This window comes from Mastigoproctus giganteus, chromosome 8 (genome assembly GCF_048544385.1).
Source record: "Mastigoproctus giganteus isolate SK-2022 chromosome 8, ASM4854438v1, whole genome shotgun sequence".
Taxonomy (NCBI): Eukaryota; Metazoa; Arthropoda; class Arachnida; order Uropygi; family Thelyphonidae; genus Mastigoproctus; species Mastigoproctus giganteus.
In genome coordinates, this window is record NC_143582.1 from 194,092,055 (window position 1) to 194,112,987 (window position 20,933).

At 38.5% G+C, this 20,933-nt stretch overlaps 1 protein-coding gene across 1 annotated transcript in view; it reads left to right on the forward strand.

Moving 5' to 3' along the window:
• Positions 1-20,933, forward strand: part of Trpgamma (Transient receptor potential cation channel gamma) — a 173,561-nt gene that overhangs the window by 84,853 nt on the left and 67,775 nt on the right. Inside the window, exon 2 of the mRNA XM_090380001.1 lies at positions 15,936-16,179. Coding sequence (XP_090236127.1) covers positions 15,998-16,179 — 182 coding nt within the window. The 5' untranslated portion in view covers positions 15,936-15,997. The remainder of the gene's footprint in view (positions 1-15,935; positions 16,180-20,933) is intronic.

Below are 20,933 nucleotides of genomic sequence, written 5' to 3' on the forward strand. Positions count from 1 at the left end.
GTTATTCGTTCAGCAAACAGAAAATCGACCTCAGAACACGCGCAATTTACAGACATAGTACAGAGCATATGGCCTTAGTCGCTGATGCTTCTAAAATCCTACCACAACGACAACATTTCTCCCTGATGGGGGTTCCACCCCATGACAGGTACTGGTACCAAGTGTACAAGGTGGTTGTTATGTTTGCTGTTACTGTTGGATGAGGAACTCGGACTGTCCTACAGGTGTTCAGGATTGCGACTTTCAAGAGTTCCTTGCAGGTATTCTCTGGGAGGCCTATTGCTGCTAGGCTCTTCTGTAGGGTATTTGGCACCATGCTGCTGGTTGACGGTGATTGAGATGGTCGTTACTTGTTCCACATGCTACATCTCTTGGTCCTCCTTGTCTTAAAGTCTGTGTACTTCCTGATCCTTTCCTCGTAGGTTTTCTGGGGGTTGCCAGTGTTGGGCACTGCTATCAGACAGGCAGCCTTTTCCTTCCTTCCTTCTTGTGGGATCGTCTTGTCCGTGATTCAAGCGTCAGTACAGCTTGTTGGTTGGGGCTTCTAGTACAACTCTGGGTTCGTACTTCTAATACGTAACACTTTCTGTAATCAACGTATTTTTGTGCTAGCTTCTGATGTGTTATCCTGGCTACCTGGTCTTTTCTGAGTGTACTCCGTCTGGGAGATGACCCGACTCCTGTGGTAATGTATTGAATCGTTTCTGAGGCCAAATGGTATCGTCAACATGTGTCATCTGTCACCCCGGGTTCCTTAGCGATGTATTTCTATAATTTCTTGTACTGATTACCTGGTCTTGGACAGTGAGAATGAATTCTTCGGTCTCGGGGAAGAGCTTCCCGATCGTGAGCCATGCACTGGAAGCGTTTTATCTATGTGGTCTTAATGGAATTCATTATAGTGTCTGCCCTGGAGTATTTTATTTGCCCATCTTTATGTCCTCTTTTCTTCCTTCTGGGCCGGACGGGATTCCTTGCTTAGGCTGAGTGGCGTATGCGACTGAAAACACACGCTATTTATGCACATAATACACTTTGGTGGATGAGTTTTGTTCTCTCCTCGGATAACCCTAATTATATAAAAAAAATACATTTTATTTCAATCCTTTAGGAACAGGCCATATTTCTGTAAGCATGATGATGATGTCGGTCCAACACCTGTACCTCGCGAGGGTACAGGTGTTGGACCGACATCATCAGAAAGATTCTGTAGAATTCAATACTGTGGTCAAGCAGATGGTCATAATTCCAGCTATAACGTGCAACCAACTCCTGTCATGGCGCAGAGTGGAACGGTTGGCAGCAGTGGCAGAGGGTAATGTGGCAAAAAAATAAATACTAAATTTCGTCACCTGTGATAATATTCTCTAAAACCACGCCATGATATGAATGTAACAAACACGACTAGAAATATGCTATTCATAGATGTTATGGATGCAATTTCCTTCAGAAGGACACTTTTGGAATCAAGTACTACAGCTCCTTCAAACGCTTTCTTAGCAAATAGAAAACTTCGTACTCTCATACTATATCTGACTTGATCTTGTCATGACGAAATCGAAATATCAGTGTAAGTGTTGCTTTTCTGCGGAGAGTCTGTAAATGTGACACTCACAGATTGGGCAACGTAGCTGTCACTTTCTCTCCAAGACATCGTAAAACTACTCGGATCTCAGACAGCTAAAATGAAAATCTTTCAAAGGCCCTTCGAAAAATATTAAATATTTCAATGGGGTTTCCACAATGCAACAATCTGATACGAGGGGACGTTCTAAGGACATCTGATATTTCTTTAGGTTGTTGAATAACCTCAATATAAATTATAGAAATTGGATAACTTGTTAACAAGATCTTCTACATTTTCTGTTATTTCTAAGTTGTGAAAAAAGGCCCATAAAACTCCTGACGTTACTGACGGGATTTGATCTCAGATGTTTTACACCCGTAGTAGGGGATCTATGAATCCCTCAGTGAAAATATATAAATAAATGATTCAATTTTTTTAATGTTAACATAACAATTCTTTATGATGTTATGTTTATAAAGTGTCTGATTTAGTCTCGGGCTCTTGACCTCACTCGACCAGTCTACGCACTGCATTACACTTGCATTCATACTTTTCCCACAGTTTTCGGCGTGCAGTGATGGTTAATATGGTTAGCTCTTATCCAACCGATGTCCGTGATTTTACGCAGTACTATCTTATGTTTTCTGCTTGCAAAACGGGAAAGAAGCAGCATAAAGAGATAATGGAATACCTTCTTCTGGCCATGCGTTTATTGCTGCACGATTTTCCAGTTGACAATAACCAATTTTAGATCCTTGACACAGTCTGCACCGATACACGTGTCACCTCCACTGTTGCCACCGACTTCACTCACTCAAGCACCGATAACAGCACCTCATGATCACACCTGCTCTTCTTATAACAATGCATTAATGATTGCTTTGAGACAGACTATGGATTTCAATTATAATAAACTTATTGCTGCATTGTGCGAAAATTCGTTTGCGGATCTAATGTTTTTAATTAAATGAATATGATTAAAAAGTATAAATAAAATATAATTAGAAAATATAAATAAATGAATTTACGAATCTAAATGAAATAACCCGTCTAGGTGATGGTTTATTCCGCCTGGAATCGAAAGTAAGTCCAATTTTCTAATATTTTTGTATGGTAGCGTATTACAGAAATATGCTCACCAGAATGCACTCACTGGCAAAAAAAAAAAAAATAAAAATAAATAAATAAATAAATAGAAACCTTAATCAATATCTGGTAGGTTCACTTTTTGTCCTAACTGCAGCCAGTATACATCGTGGCATGGATTCCATTAGGTATCTCGGGAGTCTAGCTCCAAATTTGACCATTCTTTCATCAGGATAGTTGTTAGTTGCTGGATAGTTGTTAGTTGCTGGATAGTTGTTAGTTGTCGTAGAGAAATGCAAAACCGAACTGCCCTTTTCAACATATCCCAGACATTCTTAATTGAAGTCAGATCTGGAGAAAGATGCGGCCAAGGTAGACGTTGGAAACCCTCGGATTGTTTCTTGAACCATTCGGACAATTTTTGCGTGGTGGATAGCTGCGTTGTCGTCTTAAAAGAATCCGGGTAAAAATGAAACATTGCAGGGTGAAGTTGGTCGACAGAATGATATTAATTGGAGTTAACATGACTGTCTAACGGTACGAGCGGACCAGTCAGTACCAAAAGACATACCCCATACCATTATTATTATTATTATTATTATTACTAGCCATATAGTGCAAGGAAGCCTGAGGCTTATGCTGCACCAGCTAAAAAAAAAAAAAAAAATTTCCAAGTTACCCAGAGAGAGAGAGAGAGAGAGAGAGAGAGAAGTAGAAGGGAATCACCAAGAAGAGAAGAATGATGGTATCCAGCTCAGGACCCTGGGTGTGCCAAGCCCATACTCACCAGATGTGAGCCCCTGGGGTTAATGATTCCACATCCAGCCAGCCGCTTGTGTGGTTGCTGGATGCATGGCTTCATGAGGTTCACGCCACACTTCCGCCTTACTAGTGGTACAAAACAGTATAAATCACGACTCGTCAGACCATATAATCATTTTCCAGTCCGATCCTAGCTTTGGTGGCACTACTCCTATCGAAGCTTTCGATTTTTATAGAAAGAAGGGGCTTTAGTAGCACACGACTACCATACCCCAGATTCTTAACTCCCACCAATAGTTCGGTTGGAAATGGTCTTTCTTTGCCTAAATTGAATTTTTCAGTCATTTGCTGCACACTATACTTTCTATCCTGACACACAATTTGCTTTAAATTCCTGAATTCTCCTTCTTGAAGTACGTACTTTCAGCTGCATATCTTCCTTTTAGAACTGCTTTCTCCTTTCGTCTTCCACTCATTATATACTTTGAGACGATTTCTTTAGACATACCAGTGATTTCCTTTGTTTTCTCAATTGTGACTCCTGCTAAACATGCTCCAACACCTTTCTGAAAATCGGAAAGATCGCCTATCTTCTCCATGACCCGATCGACTAAGAAGCCCCAAGAAAGCGTACAGTATTTTTCTGACACCAAGGAACTTATGATTATACCATGTCACAACTTATATTTGCATAATGTACGTTTTAATTATCGGCTGACACCAATTGCAAAAGGTTTCTAATTTTTTAGCCAGTTAGTGTATATATGCAAATACATAGGTACAGAACATACTCCATACCATACATTATATATAAAGAAATTCATATATGTACTGTAGCTAGCGCATATATATTCATATATGCATGTGCGCTCGCATATGTATTCGTACAAATGCATAGATATATGCACTTGCACACATGAGTAGGTGTGCGCATGTAGCGACTAGCGCATTCACAGTAGAGGGTTGTTTCTTTTCGAGCCCTCCGACACATTCACTACAATTAGACCTATAAAAGATCCTCCAGTGATCCGAGACCAGATCAGCGTCTAATAATCTACTCCATATCAGAGCTAATACGAAAATACAGGAGCACGAGGAAGCCGAAGAGACAGAAAGAGAGAGAGAGAGAGAGTACGACGCTCTTTCACGGCAACAAATGATCGATAAACCGTAGCTCTTACGGTCCCACCCACCTCCTCTAGTGAATGCTCGAAGCACATGGAAGGATGAGTGTAACATTCCTGAATACTAAAGTTGATAGCAATCTCCACCTTGCAATTCTTTTTCTCATCAGCCCCCTTCTTGATGGAGGAGAACCCTTATTGCATCTAGATGTTCGTCAGGTGTCGTAGAAATATTTATTGTGCTGAGAACACACCTACCGTTTCTGACTATCGCTTGGATCCATCCTTGGACTGTTTGTGTGTCGTAAGTAAGCTTTGTTGACCTCTGTTTTTTGTGGTTTTTCTTTCTGTCTATGCACTCTTGTTTGCTCTATATTGGTAAGATAGCTAACAAAATGGTTGTTGAATTTAAATCATCGAGACAACCCAAATAATCATAGAAGGATAATAACTCATTAGACAAGCGTATTATTAGATACAAGTTCATCGCACTGCGGTTGCATTCAAAGATAGACAGAGAGGGAAGGTAGGAGGAAAGAGAGACTTTAAAATATTCTTCAGGTTTTTATTATATTTCCAAAAGAATTATAAAAAAAAATTCATCCAATCTTTAATGATCGTGATTGAAATTGTTCTTGGGAAAAATACATTTAGTGGTTTAGCAATGCGTGTTAATTTATGTTCAGGTACGACTAACATTGTGACCCAGTCACTATTTACGCTGCTTGTTTCTGCTAAGCTAACGGCCTTCGTTGCCATGGATACGAATGGTTATATGGCTGTTACACGAACATATAATTCGGTAGACTGAGTTCCTAAAAAGTGTCAAGTATTTGAAGATATTTCAGGTATTCATTTCTCATTTGTAATTCATTGGTTTATAGTTTAAGTATAATTCTGTAAATTCACGATTTATTGGTTGCTAAAATAATATTTTTTTATCTATAAGAAATAGCGATTATGGGTTAGAGATTTAAAGATTTAGCCTCGTATTTTTTTTTATCTATTATAGGCGCGCTACCTTGTGGAAATCACTAAAAACATAAATATTTTTTCTTCCAATGTATAGATCGCTCTATGGATGTATATATCAAGAATTTTAATTAAAATAATAAATTAGTTAATTACAATATAAAAATAGAAAAAATGAAAATAGTAAACTTAAGTTTAATAAAATTTTTCGAAAAAATAAAATGTTATAAAAAGCTTAATGTACACACCAATTTTATTTTAAAATATTATTTTTGAGTTTAAAATTTTTTTAAATTTAAATATTTGTTTATTTAAAGATAGAAATCAATGGAGTGCTCTGAAAACGTGCATCAACCACTAAAAGTCATTCAAATGAAAAATTCATGATTCAGGCGCGGTCTACGCGAGATGATCTGTGACTATTAGAGAAATTCCGATCTGAATTCCGAAGTTGTTATTGCCTGGGGAACCAAACTGCAGGAATTTTTGGGAGTAAACGACAACCACATTCCATGATGGAATTTCTGTAATTAACCATTTTACATTTGAATCACTTTAGTCTACTCTTATTGCCTCAAATGTACGATATAGAGAAAGGTAAACACCCAGTGATGCTAATAAATATTAATGTGTAGCTACATTGCTGTGATAAGAGGACTCACTGCAATAAGAATATGCACTGGATATAAAAGTTCACTTAAAGGATAAATAAATGTCTAATAAAGTGCTTTCTCCAAAGAGCAAATAACTGCCCCTGTTTCCTTATGTAACTGTATCTTTATAACCGCCTTTACCAGACAGCCTCCGCGCAGGTAAATCTCCTCTATTTATCGATTTAAACAAACGCATGCTCACTCCACGTTTTACCCAAAAGTTCAAAGTGAAATTTTGATGTTCATGGCGTTTTTGGATTAGAAAATTTTTCTCTTAAGTTTTCGTACACAGATTTCTAATTTAAAGACGTTTATGATGCCTTTCTGTGTAATGAAATTAATGCTAAGAACGGTTTGGGAGTTTTTGAGAGTTGGTTTAATTAGTAGGCTAACTAGGCGGTTAGTAGAACGTTAGGGGAAGGCAAAAACTGGACGAATTATTCATGGAATTTATAAGTCGATATATAGTTGATGAATAATTATTTTCTATAGAACATAAAATTTAAGAAAACAAAACCTGTAAAGATTTTTCTACTTTTTTTAATATTGAAAATAAGGAAATGAATAAAATAAAAATAATAAAATAAAAAATTTATTGAGAAAATAGTTAAAATTATTAAATATGATTTTTAGAAAATAATTTATTTAAGTTTTAGTAAATACACCACTATTTTTTTTTAATAATGCGATGAAAGCAAAATTCAATACGTATGTTTTCAAAATCATGCAATCATGCTAATTCTCTAAAGTTCTTTCATTATGTTCTTTTGCCGAAAAAAAAAAAAAATACTAATAATAATAAAACAAAATAAAATAGAAATAAAGAAAGAAAAAATAGACATCAAGGTTGTTGAGGGTAGGGATAGCATACTAACGCAAACATTAATTTTCAATGGTTAGTGAAGGAATGACAAAAGATTGACTATTTGGGACATCATATTTCACTGTCCCAAGATGTATATCTAATTCTCTCTTTCTCTCTCTCGCGCGCACACACGCGCGCACACACACACACACAAACAAAAGTCACTTAATCTTACTTACCAAGGACATATTTATCATTTAGAGAATGGCTTGTGGAAACCTAGGCAAAAACAAAAAATGTCAAATGATTTCGAAAGAGATAAACAAAATAAACTATTGTAAAGATTTTTCCTTTATAATTGCATGTATTTAACAACGAGCCAGCTTGTTAGTCTGACAATACACGCACAATGCTAAGTAAAATTTAATCTCATTAGCGTTCTGAGTCCATTGTGTGAATCTGGCATGCTTTCGAAGTTAACGCAATACAAACAATCCTGGTTGTCTGTCAAGAACTGCTTCCGAGCAGAACCTCGATCCTCTCCATATGTCCCTTTTTGTTGTTGTTAATTAAAGGATACCGTAATCACCAGTTAAGGAATGATTTCTAGGTAAAATTTGTTTAGTCTGAATCATGATAATAAGACCATAACGAGGAGTTAAAAATTTCTGGAAAAAAAAAACACACACACACACACACACACGTAAGAACGGGAGTTTAAAATTGACCAAAGTTAAAAAATAAAATAAAAATTCGTAGCAGCAGCTCTACACGCATGATTTATCTTCTAATGTACATCATTATACACTGCTGTACCATTAATATCCGGACACCCCTCTGTTGATAGTTGGTAACGTCTTTACCCAAGCACCAGGTTTCAGACACAACTATAAATATGCTTGTAGGCCTTTGAGGATACAGAGTACCATTGTGAATACAAGATGTCGAGGAAAACCTCCAAGGCTGACGGAAAGTGAAAGGAGAGTCCTGCAAAGAATCGTCCGATCGGAAGGCAGGTCGACATTGTCGCAGCACACAAGTCCTCGGTGAAACGATTGGGATACATGTTAGCATCAGTACAGTGCGCAGAACTCTGCATGCAGATATTTATACGCTACTAAGCATCCTGGCTAATGTCAGACGCCCTCTAGCTTTATATAATACCCACCTTTCTTGGACTGTAGGCCAATGTAAATCTGGACTTTGGAGTGACGAATAGCGGTACGTCTACCAGAAAGATGGTTGTAAAGCTACCTCCCCCAATAATGAACTTTGGCGGAGGCAAAAATGATGGTGTTTTTTGTTCATGGTATGGTATGGTCTCGGACCATTGGTTGTTTTGGACAAACCACGAATGCTGAGGTCTATCTAGATGGCCTGGACCAAATTGCGTTACTTACATTGTGACAGCGCGTCGAGGAAGGCCGATATTTTAACAAGACCACTCGATGATTTGAGGGACTGGTCATGTTTTCATGGTCTAGTTTGACCACATGAGCGTCGAAAAGTTGTATTGGCCAGCCCAGTTGCCTGACCTGAATCCTGAAGAGAACCTCTGGGATGAATTGGATCGTCAGGTGTATGTGAGGAGAGATTGCCCAATACATTGAACTAGTGTCTGAAGGAGGACTGGTGGAAAATATCGAAGGACATTTACAAACAAGTTATTTAATGTTAGCGAATAGTAATAATTCATGATTTATAACAAAAATAAGTCAACCCATCGACATGAAAATTTTGTAAAAAGATCCCCCTAAGCATTGAAATTTTGAAGTGGATCAGAGTTCATGTTCCAAATTTATAGTAACATCATTTCTGAAGGAAAACTGGGGAGGGAATGCTATGGAATCGGAATTGAATTTAGAACCATTCTGGGATCATCTAAATAAATCTAATAAATCTTCCAGCCTTCAACAGGAGTTGAACCCGGACCTCTCTATATGAATGATAAAGAGCGAAACCACAATGGAGATCATATATTGAATGCATTGCACCTCCAATGTTTGCATTTAATTTAATAGATGTCCGCAGGCAACTTCTCAAAGATATCAACTTCTTGAATCCCTTTTCAATCCTCTTTTGACCTACAATTCTCCCCGTGTTTTTTTGTTTTTCACCTCTTTGTAAGTTTTTTTTTTGGTTGGGTTGCACCGAAGGGCTGAATACTTTTAATAGGGTAGCGTGAGCTCGAACTACCATCAAGTCTAACGCGTGTACCACTGTACTGACCATTTCGAAACGTCTCCAAAATTGTCTTTAAATGTTTGGGTTATGGGAATGGTTTCCTAAAGTTTTCTTTCCATCTGATTTCTCGACTCTATATTCTACACTTTATAAAATGGATTTCATAAAGTGTAGAATAATAAAATACCAGTTTTTCAGCACAAAAACGAAATTAATCAAGCCAGACCAGCATATGGGAATAATTTCCCCTGACTTTAGGGCAATAAAGTCCTGAAATAGGGTTTAAATGTATAAATAAATTATATACCAGGTTATATAAATGTCTTATAAAAAAATTTGCATGTTAGTGTCATATACAATTTCTAAGATTTAATTTTGTACGTTGGTTGATGGAAGAAGAATGAATATCCAGCAAATCGAGCATTTCAGTAATCAAATATTTGACCAAACGGAGCAGAAACGTTAAAGAAACCCGTGAAAGATGAGTAGAATATTTGAAGTATCACTCAGTTATCCAAACATTCTACTCATCTTTCACTTTACCTCTCCTTTATCTAAACCTTGAATTTCCAAATGTGCTAAGGCTGTTCAAGAGAATAATGTCGCATATCGTAATTGGCTTGTATCCAAATCTCCAGGTTCATTTTTTGCCTACACCAAATCTCGCAACAATTGTAAAGCAGTTATTAATCAGTCCAAACTAGATATCAAACAGGCGAAGAGTAGAAAACTTGTTTCTTGTCCAAATGGTAGTCGAGCATTCTGGTCTCTTGCCAAAGCTATTGGCCGCAAATTTTTCCCATCTCTGTTTTCCCACCTCTATCGAAACCAGATGGTTCTATTGCCACTTTTCGGCCAAAGATAAAGCTGACCTGCTAGCATCCTATTTTCTTCCAAAAATTGATGATCTTGGTAAACCACCTCCCACCATTCCCAGCACACGCTATTCAATGCGTCCTCTGATCTTCCGCCAAATGGATGTCAGAAGGATTTTGAGCAATCTTGATGCTAAGAAAGCTCAAGGTCCTGATGATATTTCCTCACTTGTTCTCAAAACGTGTGCTCACTCCTCTTCTGCATCGCTTTTTTACACTTTCTTATTCCACTATTGTGTTTCCTTCTGCTTGGAAATTTGTTCATATCCAGCCAATTCTAAAAAGCGCGACAAATCCTTCCCATCCAATTATTGTTTGAATGCACATTCCTATTCTTTCTAAAGTAATGGGGACATACATCAACTGCCAACTCCTAAACTATCTAGAAACCTTCCATCTGCTCAGTGACTGCCAGTATGGATTTCGTTAGTGTCCATCCACTGGCTAACGCCCATCTATGGACAAATTCAGTGGGAAAGTTTGGTGAAACTCAAACAGTTCCTCTTAACTTTTCAAAGGCATTTGATCATGTACATAAAGGTCTTCTAAATAAGCTTCCATCTTATAGTTTTCCCAACTGTTTTTTGTAATTGGGTATCCAGTTTTCTCTCTGACCGCTCACTGAGGGTAGATGGCTCTCTGTCTTAACTTTCCCACTAAAGCTGGTGTTCTCCAAAAGAATCTACCGATTTTCTATCCATAGGTTTGGTGATGACAAAAAATTGCATTCCACCTTCCAGTTTAAGAAACCTTGCCTGCACAAACAGCTTCAACTTCTTGGATATCCGCTACTAAACCATTTAGGCCTAAATGGTTATCAAATGAATTAATGAGACTCGTGGCAGAAGAAAAATGCATGGAATGCATATAAATTATCAAGTCACTAAGAAGCCTATGGCAGATATAAGCTAGTCTGTAATCAGGTCGCAAAGGAGGTTAGGCAAGCGAAGGCAGATTACGAGAAATCTTTGGCAAAGGATGCTAAGAAAAACAGCAAAGATTTATTTACTTATATAAACTCTAAAAGGAAGAGGATGAATTGATTGGTCCACTTGACATCGATGGTTCGACTGTTGATGATCCTGCTCAGATAGCAAACAAACTGAGTATTTTGCATCTACATTCACACGTGAGGAATTATTAAGGTTTGAAAATGGCAGAAGGTTATCAAATTGTAGCAGGGTGCTTAATGATCTTGTAATAACTGAGAGCAAAGTGGAAGAGAAATTGTTGAAGTTAAACGTAAGAAAAGCACCTGGGATGGATGGGATCTATCCAGTTATATTAAAGGAGGCAGCAAAGCAACTAAGCAAACCCTTAGCCATAATTATGAGAGCATCCTTGGACTCAGGGGAGGTTCCCACGGACTGGAGATGTGCAAATGTATTCCCAATTCACAAAGGGGGATCGAAGGGTGACACGAGTAATTACAGACCAGTTAGTTTAACTTCTGTTCCGGGTAAAATAATGGAGTCACTGGTTAAAAATGCATTGCAGGATCATCTAGACAAGACTGCAGCAGTAATTCAGACACAGCATGGGTTTGTTAAGGGAAAGTCTTGTCTGACAAATTTGATAGGATATTATGATGTAGTTACAAGGGAACTGGATGCAAAAAATAATTTTGATATCATATATTTGGAGTTCAGGAAAGCTTTTGACACTGTTGCGCAAGAAAGACTATTGTACAGATTGGAGCAGAATGGTATTAAGGGTAAGTTGCTACAATGGATAAAAGGATGGTTGAGTGGGAGAAGACGGAGGGTGGTAATCAATGGGTGCTGCTCTTCGTGGACTAATGTTATTAGTGGAGTCCCACAGGGTTCGGTGTTAGGTCCACTGTTGTTTTGTATATTTATCAGTGATATTGATGAAGGTATATCAGGCTTAGTGTCGAAGTTTGCAGATGATACAAAGGTTGGCAGGGTTGTTAATGACAGTAATAGCAGTGTGTTACTGCAACAGGATCTAGAAATTTTGGGCAGATGGGCTGAGAAGTAGCAACTGAAGTTAAACATTGACAAATGCGAAGTATTGCATATGGGTAGAAGTAACCCCCGGAGAAACGTACCAACTGTGTGGTACTACACTTAAGGTGGTAGAAAATGAAAAAGGCCTGGGAGTAATTGTGCAGTCAGATATGAAGTTTTTGTCAATGATATATAGGAATTTTGCTAGCAGGGAAAAGGAGGTGATTGTCCCTCTGTATAAGGCAATGGTCAGGCCACGCCTTGAGTACTGCGTACAGGTCTGGAGGCCTCATTTTAGGAAGGATGTAGATTTGCTTGAGCGTGTACAGAGAAGGGCAACAAGATTGGTGAGGGGAATGAAGGGATCTTCTTACCAAGAGAGGCTTAAGTTCAGCAAATTGCAGTGGCTGGAGATTAGGCATCTGCGCGGTGATCTGATTGAGGTGTATAAGGCCTTGAATGGGTTGAGCACGCTGAATAATGATGGGATCCTTCCACTTGTTCAGATTACGAACCTAAGGGGGCATAAATTCAAATTAAGAAAAGACAGATGTAGAATAGATGTGCGGAAATTTGCCTTTAGCCAGCGGGTGGTTCATTGCTGGAACAAACTTCGGTCTGTCGTTGTGGAAGTTGATAGGTTGAATAAATTTAAGGAGGAACTGGACAGGCATTTGGAGGGATAATGGTGTTTTTTTTTTTTTTTTTTTTTTTTTGGCTGATGCTGCATAAGCTAATATACTTGCTTTCTTGCATCACATGCCACTACTACTACTAATTTCTTAAATGCTAATGTCCAGGGAATTCTTCAGTGGCGCAAAAATATAACTTAGTTGATTTCAAACCTTCTTAAACTCAGTTCTGTCTTATATCTCGCAAAGATAATTCTTCTGGTCCAATGCTTATTTTCGATGACACTCTGGTTTGGCTTCTAGGCAAGATCATATATATCTATTGGGGATTACCCTGACTTCTAATCTCTCTTGGCACAAGCACATTACAAATATTGTTTCTTCTGCATCTAAAAAGTGGGGTTTTTTCTTTCGCTCTAGGCGCTACTTTTCTTCAAAACAGCTGTTCACGCTGTACAAATCGCAAATCCGCCCTACCATTGAATATTGTTCCCACATATAGGGCGGTGTTCCCAACCCCTTTCTCAGGCTTCTAGATTCCATTCAGAAGAGGGCAGTTAGGTTAATGTATGACTCATCTCTAACAGAGTCTCTCCACTCTGTGTCATAGACGTACTGTTTCTGCTGCACGACTTTTCTATAGATACTTCCATGGGCACTCTTCTTCTGAATTGGCTTCTATAATTCCCACTCTCTGTTCCGAAGCAGTCAGAACAAGTGTTGTAAACCAGTCAACATTCGTTTACTGTCCAACTTCAAACTCACAGAACCAACTTTTCTTCTTTCTCATTTATTCATTCAACTTCCGTTTTCTGGAACGACCTTCCTTCACACGTGCTTACTGAAAATTACAATCTTCAGAAGTTCAAGTCTAATGTCAACAACTATCTTCTTTCATCTTTTCAACCTTCAACCCATGCATGGTCTTAAGTACCATAGGTTCTAATACCTCTGGGTTCGGAGTTTAGTTTTCATTTAAAAAAAAAATTCTGGAAGCATTTTAACAATAATATGTGAGCATTTGGGCATGTCCAAAGTTTATGTAAAATGGGCGCCCAAAAACCTTTGATTCCTGACGAAAATCGGAGGGTAGAGTTATCAAAGGAGAATTTCAAATTAATTTTTGCTAATCCAGATGGATTTTTATTTCGTTTGATTACTGGTGATGAAACTTGGCTACATTTTTGTGATCTTGAATTCAAATTAGAAAGCATACAGTGGGAAGCACAAAGAATCTCCATACATCAGCCGGATGTTTGGAGATTCATTGTTCTTCCACTGGAACACAAAAGGATTATTGTTAATTGATTACCGAATCTAAACTCTCGTGGATAGCGCAGTTGGTGAAATCGCTGTCCTCCCCAAACGGGGTGGAAAAGACCTGAGTTCGAGTCCCGTCGATGACGTCGAAGACGCGCCCATCCACTTCCACAACAGATGTAAGCCTGTTTCAGCAATCAACCACCTGTTGGCTGAGGGCAAACTTCCAGACATCTATCCTGCAACCATCCTTTCTCAACTTAAATTTATGGTCGCTCATATGCGTAGTCTCAGCAAGAGTTGAAATGCCATTCACATTCATCCATTCAAACCTTCAAACATCTCAATTAGATCACCTCTCTGTGCCTAGTCTCCGAAAGCTGCAATTTACAGAAGTGAAGCCTTTCTAGGTAACAGCACCCTTGTTTCCCTTCACCATTCTGGTTGCTCTTCTCTGCACCCGTTCCAACAGTTCTACATCCTTCCCAAAGTGAGCCTTCCAGACCTGTATACAGCACTCAAGATGCGGCTGCGGCCTAATCATAGCCTTGTACAAATTAATAATAACCTTCTTATCCCTGTTAGCAAAGTTTCTGTGTATCTTTTGCAAAACCCCGTGAGCTGTCCTGGCAGCATGTCTGCACTGTTCAGAGAATTTCATATCTGACAGCACAATTACCCCAGGTCTTTTTGATTCTCCACTACCTTGAGTATAGTAGCACACAGTTGATAAGTTACACTGACACTACTAATGCCTTGTATTTGTCAATGTTAAACTTAAACTGGCGTTTCTTAGCCAGTCGACCCAATTTGCCAAGATCTTGTTGCAGTAGACCACCCTGATGACAATCGTTAACCACCCTGCCAACATTTGTATCATCCGCAAACTTGGACATTAAGCCTTATATATCTTCATCAATATCGTTAATAAATACAGGAAACAACAATGGGCCCAAAACTAAACCCTGGGAGACTCCACTAATAACATTAATCCAAGAAGAGCAGTGCCCATTGATAACCACTCTCTGTCTTCTTCCACTTAACCATCCCTTTATCCATAGCAGCAAGTTACCCTTAATGCCACATTGCTACAGTTTGTACAGCAGTTTTTTTTTATTGGGTAGGTCACAACTATTTTTTTCCTGATCAGTATGGCTGCTTATGAGCTTCTTCCATCCATAAGATGTTAGGGGGAAATATATTGATAACATTTCTGTCATTATACTGAAATAGTTCTACCCATTCCAGATTATTGCATGCTATATATACTGTAGATGTTTTTATATTGGGGAAAAGACGTTGTAGTAAGGTTTTAGGAGCATCAGGGACTAAGGCCATAATGCTCCTTATGTACTCTGTAAATTGGATGTGTTCTGTGGTCGATTTTCTGTTTGCTGGACGAAAAAACCAGAGTTTCCGGGAGAAAAAAATCATGATACCCTTGCCTGAGACCAACTAACTCAGCCACGTTATGAGAAAGCCCTTAAAAATTCCTCACGTCATCGACGGGACTCGAACTCAGGTCTTTTCCACCCGGTGTGGGGATGACAGCGATTCTATAAACTTTGCTACCCACGAGAGCGTGAAACGACATGCAGATAGGCTGCATTTTATTCAGGTGTTTTACCTCTTAGAGGTTGCCCTCATGTGAAAGAGTTAATTGAATTTTTTTATATATTTGTGGTCGTTGATTGAATTTGTAGCAAGGAAATTAAGGCGACGAGACATAAGCGTGTTGTATCAGTAAATTGCGTATGCTTCGGTAGGTTTCCGAAGTCTTTTCCACACGATGTGGATGGACAATGATCATAAATACCATGCTTGCCACAAGAACCCATCCATATTAATAATAATAAACCACAGTAGATCCCATCGTTAGAAACGACAGTTGTCTACGTAGTCAACCTAAAGTAACTAATATTCCTGTCTACGAAAACAGCTTGAATTTGTATATTTATTTATCGCAGAGAGAGAGAGAGAGAGTTGTAGAGCAACAAGAGAAATATAACAAGATTTACTATGTATGCATTTTTTTTTCTTTGCAGGTAGGTCAAAGGTGATTCGGCGAGCCATGTAGAAGTGAAATACGCCATTTACAACCTACTAAATGGACGAAGAAACCGGGGATTGTGACCCGTACGATGGCGACTGTCTAATCAACCACGCCTCCAAGGTCCCCCCAAAGATGGATACAGAAGTGCCTCCTTCTCGAACCGAGGGGCAACTCTCGTCGGAGGAGAAAAAGTTTTTGTTGTCTGTCGAAAGAGGCGACCTTGCGTCTGCTAGAAGGTAAGATCTTAATTCTATAAACTTCTAAATTTGTGTGCTATATGTGTACCCCAAAAAGAAAGGTGAAATAAGTAATTAAAAGGTAATGGAGATTACAGAATACTCATTAAAGAGCGCAATTTTAATAACAATTTGGGCATTCCCACAATCACGAGGATTTAATATATACACATTGTTCTTCCATTAATATATCCGAACATCTCCATATCTACAAATAACCCTTATTACCAGGTATGCCTTCCTTGAGGGCTGCCACAAAGCAGGTTGTACAGTATTGTCCAGGATTTCTATTTAGACCTCGGCATTCATAGTTTTATTAAAATAACCAATGGCCCCAGGCACGACCATGAAAAAAAAACAGCCCGAGACCATCAAGCTGCTTTCGCCAAACTTCATTTTCGGGACGATACAGACGATATAGTTCAGCAGATAGCTTTCTCCGGGCATCCGCCACACCAAGTCACGACGGTAGACCATGTACCACGACCACTTGAAAGCTCAGCTTTTCCATTGTCCTACAGTCCAAGAAAGGTGGTCCTTACACCAGGCTAGACTGCGTCTGGCATTAGTCGAGGTGCTTAGTGGCTTGTGGACAGCTGCATCACCATGGTAGCCCATATGTAAAACGTCCAAAGCACTGTACTGATGCTGACATATGTCCCAATCGTCTCACTGAGGAACTGTGTGGGCGTATTGCGACAACGTCGACCTACGCTCAGAGTGGACAATTCTTTGCAAGGCCTTTCTGTTTCGTTTCGTCAGCTTCGGGGGTTTTACGGGTCGTTTCATAACTGTTTGGCACCAGTCAGCTTCCATTTGCGGATCACATCACCAATCATCAACCTAGGAATCTTCAACACCGTTGAAATGTGACGTACAGACCGATTGCTTACGTAAGCAATTGGCACCCTATTATCATTCCGCGCTGGAAGTCTTCTAACTCCATCAATCGCAGCATCTTCCATTCATAATCGTACTACTGTCTCCTGCGAGCATATTTATAGTTGTATCTAACGCGTGGTGCGTGGGTAAGACATGGCCATCTATCGGTAGAGGAGTGTTCGGATATTATTAGCAGGGCATTATATATAAAGTTGTGCTCCAATGAAGAAGCATGGTGCTTCTCCACCATTCTCCGTGGCGCATTATAGCCGTAGTTGCCAATGCGCCAAAAAAACCCAAACAAACAAACAAACAAACCATTCTCCGTATCCGAGTTGCGACCCTGCTCTTTTGGGTAAAATCAGTGTAATTACAGTGGGCACTGTAAATGAATGACCTAGTGAAGATTCATAATACAGTATGTGAGAAGTTTATTGAAGATAGTTGATGGTGTACTTCTTTATTCAAGCGGGTATATCATTAGAGCACCAACTCAACTCGCGATTGCTCAATGCTTTATATAGACTAAGCTATGCCCTACTTGTACAATTATGTTTATAACTCTTTTAGGCCTTTTTCCTAAATTTATTGAGCTCTTAAAACTTTCTAGATTGCGCAAGACGAAAGAATTAAAATTTTAAACGTGACTTGGCAATCAGGACCAGTCTTCAGAGTATCAGTATCTTTCAAACCGCAACTCTGCTACTCTTTTCATGTACAACTGTGTCTCGGGTCGTCCAGATTGGTACAAATAACCAAATAGCATCAAGCAATTACGATTCTGTGGTCAGAAATGTTGATTGATGCGAGAGGACAGGACTTGTGCAGAGTAACAGCCCAGTGCAACAGTGATAACCAAAGAGGGATTTTAGAAGGCGTTGTACCTTGTGACAGATAGGATGTCACAGCCGACGAACGAACCTGTCATCAAAAAACAAGGTGTGATCACAGTGGACCAAGGAATACCAACAGTGGATGATTGGAAGAACGTTTCCTGGTCTGATGAATCTCGCTTTCTGCTGCTTTTCACTGATGGGAGCACTAGAATACGGCGAAAACGAGTCCATGGGCCCCTCTCTCTCCAGGTGTCAGCAATTCAACTGGTGGTAGTGGGATGCACTGGTGTGGGGAGTGGTTTCTGGTGCACATTAGCCCCTCGACACTGGTGGGTCAGTATTTGGATGCTGCAGATTTATCTGGAAATTGTTTCTGACTGATCAGTATCGAAAAAGCAGTATCATGGCTGCAGTGCCTCCATCTTCGAATGGGTTCCTCCAAGAAGATAATACGCAATGTGACAAGGCCAGAGTTGCACAGAACTGGTTCACAAATTTAGCCTAATGTGATTGCTCCCTAAGTCACCAGATCTCGATCCAGTTGACAACTTCTCGGATTGCGTGGAACAAATTCTTCAAGGTAGAGATCCGCACCCATCCACTTTGCCACAGCTGTAAGAAGCTGAGTCAACTTGTATCTACATCTCTGTGGCATGCATTGAACACCTCGCAGAGTCCATACTACATTTCCTTTATTACCACTGAAATTCTGCTCTAAATAGGGCAATACCAAGGCAACTCGTAGTGCAGGTAAGAAGTGTTATAATGGTGATTCTTCTAATGATGGTGATAGATGTTCCCTGAAATGAGATCTCTGTTTTATTCCCAAGTAGTTTTATTCAGTAGGCTATAACTTCGCTTTGGTATATATATCTTCGGAAATAAAGATTTATTTATTTCTTTTAATATCTTCCAGCAATAGTCGTATTAGTGCTATCCATTGATACCAGTTGCCCAATGTAATGTCAGTCGCGCGTCACTACAATAAGTTTCCCAGAATTTCTGGTGTTTTAACAACTTTCTTATTAGATCTCAAGTTACCGTTGTAAGACAAACTGATATTCCAAACCCAGTCTAGATGCTGTTGCCGACTTGAAACATCTGTCTGCTATGTCTGCTATTAAGATAACATGAACATGTGGATGAAAAAAAAAAAAAAAAAAAAAAACCTTGGCTGGAAGCCAAATTACTTCGAGCAAACCTAATAAGAGAAAAGAAGCAATGAGGTGGGTGAAGAAGTGATAAATAAACCTTTGTGCTAAGGGCTTCACCGAAGGCAACAAAACACACAGAGTTGTGCGAAATTGGAATTTCATCATTTCGACATCTTCCGTGCGATGGGAGATGAAGAAAATTTAATTTACCGCAGTACAGACTGCATAAATACTAAAGAAACAGAACATAAATAGAAATGATTAAGAATATAGAAAGAAACTCGTTTGCATATACGTTTGAGATAATTAATTTATGTCGAATTATGAATCAACTCCTTTACATTAACTGCCTTTTTATTTAATACCATTTATAAACTTATTTAGATTTATTTTGATTAAAAATTGATAAATATGTTCGTTGTAATGTATGCATTCGATGCTGTTTACAGTCCATTTTCATTAATTCGAATGTTTACCTCGCGAATAATTACAATGTTTCGGAATTTATCTTTTAAATGAAAATAATTTTGATAGTTAAAGCATTAAGAACTTTTGTTTACATTTTATATAAAAATAGAGCAGTTGTGGGAAACTACAGGTGGCGCCCCCTCCCAAAACACTATAATATTGAAAATAAAGCAGTTGTAGGAAATTACAGGTGGCGCCCCCTCCCGAAATATGAAAATAAACATTTTTTTAAAAATTAGTTTAAAAACTGTTTGTAATCAAAAGCCACCATTTTATAAATAAGAGTAACTCATTAATTAATATATGTGAGGTTTTAGCCAGATAATTAATTCGAAATTAATTTATTATTAATTAACTCGATGTTGCAATCTGATAGCTGATTTTTTTTTTAATTATTTTATCTAATGAAACCTTTTAATTCGCTTTTCTCCTGTAATTATTTTTCATTTAAGAAATTAACTTTTAGTTAGAAATTAATCTAAAAAATTTATTTTATGCGATAAATATTCAGGATAATTTTGAGTAATAAATTATTGATTTGATTGTATTTATTGAAAGGTCGGTAAGTAGTAATATATCCCTGGTACTACCAAAGTAATTCCAGGAAATTCAATAGATGTAATGAATTTCTCTGGACCCTTCGTGGTACTTCTATTAGGTTAAATAGCTTGCTACCATAAATTTCATAGTTTTGGTGGTAAGTTTAAATGCCAGACCATCGGGTATTGTCAGTAACAGACAGGAATTTTGCTAGCAGGGATAAAGAGGTGATTGTCCCCTTGTATAAGGCAATGGTCAAGCCACACCTTGAGTACTTTGGTGAGGGGAAAAAAGGGGGTGCTTTTACCAAGAAAGGCTTAATTAAGTTCTGCAAAAAATTGCAGCGCCTGGATACTAGGCACCTACCAGGTGATCTGATTGACTTGTATACGGCTTTGAATGGTTTGAGCAAACTCAATGCTGATGGGATGCTTCCTCTTGCTCAGATTACGCATCTGAGGAGGCATGAATTCAAATTGAGAAAAGACAGTTGTAGAATGCATGTTCGGTAATTTGCCTTTAGCCAGCGGGTGGTTGATTGCTGGAACAAACTTCCATCTGTCGTTGTGGAAGTTTGGTTGCTTAAATAAAATCAAAGAACTGGACAAACTTTTGGAGGGAATGGATAAGTGAAATAGGAAGGGTTTTTTTCGCTGATGCTTATATGCCTATGCTAATGCACCATCCTAAACTTGTACAGTGAGAGACAAAAAAGAAAAATAAATAAATAAATAAAAAACCAGAAATCAAAGGAAACAATTTTCACGTTTAAATGTCAGCTGATAAACAGCGCTTTAATTCTGTGAAAAACTACATTATCGCATTGATATTCCGAATCTTCAAAAAATATTTCAGACAAATTGAATAACGCTTA